At 51.3% G+C, this 5,334-nt stretch overlaps 1 protein-coding gene across 1 annotated transcript; it reads left to right on the forward strand.

Annotated features, from left to right (window-relative positions):
• The first annotated feature begins 2,611 nt into the window (after positions 1-2,611).
• Positions 2,612-3,391, forward strand: LOC127338367 (uncharacterized). The gene has a single exon (XM_051364508.2). It carries the CDS (start codon positions 2,700-2,702, stop codon positions 3,084-3,086), a length of 387 nt encoding a protein of 128 aa, XP_051220468.1. The 5' UTR covers positions 2,612-2,699; the 3' UTR covers positions 3,087-3,391.
• The last annotated feature ends 1,943 nt before the right edge of the window (positions 3,392-5,334 follow it).

Raw genomic sequence — 5,334 nt, forward strand, 5'->3', positions numbered from 1 at the left:
GAGTAACCCTTGATTCTTACATTTAACACATGGACAGATAACAAAACCCTCCTGCTTGTTCGCATTAGCCACTACGAGGAAATCTTTCAAACCCGCACTGAACTCGCCGGAGAGTCGGTTACCGTACATCCATTGTCGATTCATCTGCATTATTATAATATAAAATATATAATTAACCATCATGCATTTGTTAAACTAACTAGCTACAAACAATATAAATTAAACAATGAACTACACACACATGCACATTTTATCAACGACACATCAAAGGTTCAAGTTGCTAACCGCGATCGAGGAGGAAAAAATAAATGAGAAAGCTCAAGTGTGGCTCCAACACTTCATATCATGTTTGTTTCATGCTCTTGGGGCATTTCATCAAACACCTTATGTGCATAAGAGGAACCAAAAGCAAACCTAACACCCACTTGTGAGCTTGTGAAGAGAATGGCACCAAATGGCTAAGTGTTGGCTGCTGGATTGTTATATATAGGGGAGGGGCTTTAGTCCCGGTTGGCCTGGCCAACCGCGACTAAAGGCCTTCGGGCACCTTTAGTCGCGGTTGGGCTGGCCAACCGCGACTAAAGCCCCCCCCGGGCACCAGCTGGCCCCCGTGCGCCCGGGGCCCAGGCCTTTGGTCGCGGTTCTCCTCCCGAACCGCGACTAAAGGTACCATTTGTCGCGGATCCTGCAGCATCGCGACTTATGGGGCTCACCCGAAGCCTGTTTTTCCACCAGTGGCCGCACCTACTCGCCGTCGCGCGGCCTACACCGGCCTCGGTTACTCGCAGTCGCTCGCCTTACTACTGGCCGCCGGAAGGGCCGGCGGCGTCGTCGAAGCGGGAACGCTTCGCGCACGCCGGCGACTGGACATCTCGTCCTGCCGCCTGCGGCGTTCGAGGGCCTCGGCCAGGGAGCTGTCCCACAGGGCCGTCGCCTGGGCAATGGCCACCTTGGTAGCCGCCGCCTACGCCGCCGCCCGGGCCTCCTCCTCCTCCGCCGCCGCCCGGGCCTCCTCCTCGTCCGCCGCCGCTGGACCGCCGCCGCCGCCCGGGCCTCCTCCTCCTTCGTCGGCGCCTGGACCGCCGCCGCCGCCGCCGCGTCCTCGTTCGCCTAGACCGCCGCCTGGATCGCCGCCATGTTGGCGACGAAGCGGGCCCTATCCCTAGCCGCCGCCGCCACCACTTCATCCCTGGCGGCGATGGCGGCCTCCAGCTCGCGGTTCTCCTGCTCGACCTGCGCGGGAGAAGGGCCCCTACGCTGGAGCGAGTCCAGGTCGGAGCACATGAACCCCCGAGCCATGGCCATCGCATAGCTGTGGGCTTCCTCCTCCGCCACCCAAGCCTGACGGCGTTGGGCGTCCCCAGCCAGGGACTCGAAGGACGCGAGCAGAATCCGCTGGTCGCCAGCGCAGTCGAAGCGCATGGGTACGGGGACGTTGTCGTCCGCGATGTCGTGGATGACGGCGTCGGCCGGAGGGGCCACGATGGCCGCCCGCGCCTCCACGAGCTCGGCCTTGCATCGGCGAGCTCGGCCATGGCGTTGGTGATCTCCGCCCTGGTCACCGCGAGGCGCCCTTCCGCGCGCTCTGCCGCCTCCGCCTCCGCCTCCGCGACCTCCGCCTCCACCGCCGCCACTTCCAGGTCCAGCTGCTGGGCCTCAACGCCGGCGGCTACCTCCTCCTCCTCCTCCGGGTGGAGCTGGCGGCACATGTGAACAACGTGCTCCCAATTCATGTGGTCGGCCATGGATGGATGGTAGCTTGAGGTGTGCCCGTCGCCACCGCCGGTGTCCAGCATATATAGCCACGGCGGGGCGGGAAACGACGTTGGCGCGCAGGGATTCCCGCGCGCGCGAAACGCCGGCGAAACTTGCCAATGTATTGGGCAAGCGGGAACAAGCGTCGTCGCGCGGAAACAGTTAATCACCGGCGGCAGTCCTCGACGGGACGTAAAACGCCATTAGCGAACTTGACGCTGTCCCCGGTCAAAAAATGCGTCGGCACCGCTGGAGGTACCCAAAACGCAAACGGTCGCCTGCCACACCGCGTCCGCGGGCCAACGCAAACGGACATTTCGGAGGTCCGAAATGCGTCGGCCAGCTGGAGATGCCCTAAGCTAGGAGTTCGATCAACGGACGCAAGTACGTCGCGGCAGTACGTGTAGTTCTAAAAGTGCCACGATTGTTACTGCAGTTTCGTGCGTACGGCGTGATCGATCGAGTAGTCAACGTTCTCATGATCAAATCTAGTAAACGTGTCAAATCTTGAGTGTGAACGAATGATCAGTCAGCCCATAGCATATTCCTCGCCCCTCCCAGCAAATTATGGAGGCAACACGTACACACGCATAAGATCACACCATGGCAATCATGTTAAAGTTTTGCTGCAGTTGTGAGCGCCAGAAACGAGCCAACCAGAGATATTGGTAGGGTGAGAGAGCCGGCTAGCTTGCAGCAGCAGCCCACAGCCTTGCGCCGCACACTCCCTCCCTGCACTCCAGGCTTTTGCCGTGCAAATCAACCATGCATGGCGCCAATGCGCCATTGACTTTCGCCATTTCCAGGCATAGCTATAGTATAAGCACTCCCCCTCCCTCCCTACACCCCCCATTTCCTTCCTCATAGACGCACCTGCCGAACACACAAGCCATACACGCATTGCCACGACCCTCAGCCTCCCCGTCCACCGCGAGCCCATCACCATGGGGAAAGCGATCGTCGTCTTTCTCATGGCGCTGGCCGTCGCATTCGCCGCCGGGTTCGCCGACGCTACGCCTCCCGGGCTCCGGAGAAGCCGCTTCCTGGCGACCAAGCTCCCAGAGCCGCCGCTAGCCTGGGGCAACTGCGAGAAGAGGCCCGCCGTCTGCAAGGAGCACGGGAGCCCCGGGAAGGACTGCTGCAACGACATGTGCACGGACACCAAGAAGAACTCAGGACACTGCGGCCTCTGCGGGAAGAAGTGCAAGTACGGGGACACCTGCTGCGACGGCAAGTGCGTCGACCTCCTCAACGACAAGAAGAACTGCGGCGACTGCAACGTTCAGTGCTCCAACAAGTGCCGGTCCGGCATGTGCAACTACGCGGGGTGATCGGCGGCGCGCGGGGAGCACGGCCGGCATATATACACTTCTGCATATCTATCATCAAGAAATAAAATCGGCAGTGCGTATATACGACGTGAGTGCATCTTAAGTCCACAAAATTGTTTAAGATATTTCAATTGTTGATCTCCCCCCCTTCATATGTATACTACAAAGAAAAAAGGGATATGAAGTCGTACAGATGATTTATACGTCTCATGATTTACGTGTTTAATTTGTTGGACTACATATCATATACCATATATAAGTGCTCACGTACGTGGTATTAATAAATCAAATTATGTGTTGTACTACTCCTATGTTTTTTTGGCCAAGTGTAGCTACCTCTTATAACCATGTATATGGATTCTCTATTTATAATAAACCGAATAAAGGAACATCTTCCATCATCATTTTATCAATTGAAACGCATGTATTTGCCAATTACTATTTCAGTTCTGTATTTTAGGCTAGTAAATGTGTAACGTCATTCTCTTGAGTTGTAATACTGTACATACGTCAATCACACACTATACCAGCTGATCATAACTAGGACGCGTGCAAACTGGAAAAAGTACCTTAACGTAGATGCATCATATGTCAACTTAATCAACTCACTTGCATGTGGCATACATTCTTGCGTTGGAAACGACGTGTCCTCCCGGCAGTGAAGTTTACATTTGGCTGTGCCGCATCCCTGCTGATTGTATATTTGCAACGAATCTATCTCGGTGCATGTAGCAAAAAAAATCTCGTCATTAGCTTGTTTTACCACTACATTTGCAAGTTTATATATGTGAAATTTCGGAACAAAAAAAAGTATATATAGTGAAAATTATACTAGGTTGAACGATTTTATAGGGAGGCTTTTATGCAATATTGGTGCGGAACCACGTCGCCAATGCAAGAATTAAAGGGCCGAGTCTTGCAGTAGTAGAAAGGCACTAATGCAGAACACCTTTTTTGAACTCAAGTTAAACACTTTGCAGTAGTTGTCACTTGCCATATATTCTCTGCAAGTGCAAACCAACGAGCTATTTGTAAATTGTAATCGCTGACTTTGACCCTGCTAGCTTTACATGTTGGAGAGAATCTTGACTGATTCCTCTGCACTTAAAGGCAAAAATTCATATGTTCATTCTCCATTAAGCTAAACCGTGCTGATTTAACTGATAGTAGCCCTAGTAGTAATTGAAAATTATAAAATGGGTGGTGACTGGTGCTGGAGGCTAAAAAAAGGAACACATAAATTAGGTTGGCAATTTTAGCGGTGTCCTTGACTCCTTGTACGTACTAGGCACTCCTATTTGCTTTGTAGCCTATGGTTATATTCAAGAAAGATACTTTGGAGCCGAATTAAGAACTCTTTGCTTGCGAACGTCCAACATGTCCAGATGGGTCCCCGATTTGACCTGTGTGATACACCTTCATCATCATGCTGCATGCACTTATAGAAGCACAGGAATTTCATGCATACGTATGCACATGTTTCTTCGCCCGTAGCGTGTGCAACCAACAACCCACCGGATAATTAATAAAACTAGTCACAATGAGAAGTATGATAGATTAGTATCATACGTATGATACTAGTTTATGATATAACACCTACTATGTATAGTATCGTAAGTTAGTATCATAGTTCCATCATATTTAATGTTTTATAGAATCTCAATGAAAATATGTATACATGATGTGTTTGCCATTAAAATTTCTAGTTTTCCGTGCTATAATAGTATCTACCTATGATACTAGTCTAACCTCTCTCTCATTAATTAATGTGCCGCATAAGATTTTTGCCTATATGGCATGCATGATACTACCTATAATACTCCCATTGTGACTAGTCTCCCGTGATCACTGATTAATTCTTCAACACTAGAGGGGCACCTCTTTGCCCATTGCATCCCAAGAATCAAACCCATTTTTGGTAGGCTACGAAAGGCCTATCTTGGGCTGTTTTTTTTTTCTTTTTATTATTATCTTCTTATTTCTATAGATAAAATATCGGTTGGGCCAAATATTAGGTTGGGCCAGGCCCCACCCTGCTGGCTTCGCCCACATTCTGCGGCCTTCTCTCCTTTTCCTATGTTTTCTTCCCATCATCGCGCACTTCTTCTCCCGCTTGTACCTCTAGAACACTAATGCCGACACAACATCGCCTGCTCCACTATATCATCGTAGACATGTAGATCTGTGAAAAAAATAGGCTAGTGATATTCAGTTGCTACCCATCTTATGTGGTGACATAGTGGTGCAC

The sequence above is a fragment of the Lolium perenne genome, chromosome 3 (assembly GCF_019359855.2).
Source record: "Lolium perenne isolate Kyuss_39 chromosome 3, Kyuss_2.0, whole genome shotgun sequence".
Taxonomy (NCBI): Eukaryota; Viridiplantae; Streptophyta; class Magnoliopsida; order Poales; family Poaceae; genus Lolium; species Lolium perenne.

Excerpts from the sequence above, each read along its gene's own strand:
- LOC127338367 (XM_051364508.2), top strand. The coding sequence starts at position 2,700 with ATGGGGAAAGCGATCGTCGTCTTTCTCATGGCGCTGGCCGTCGCATTC.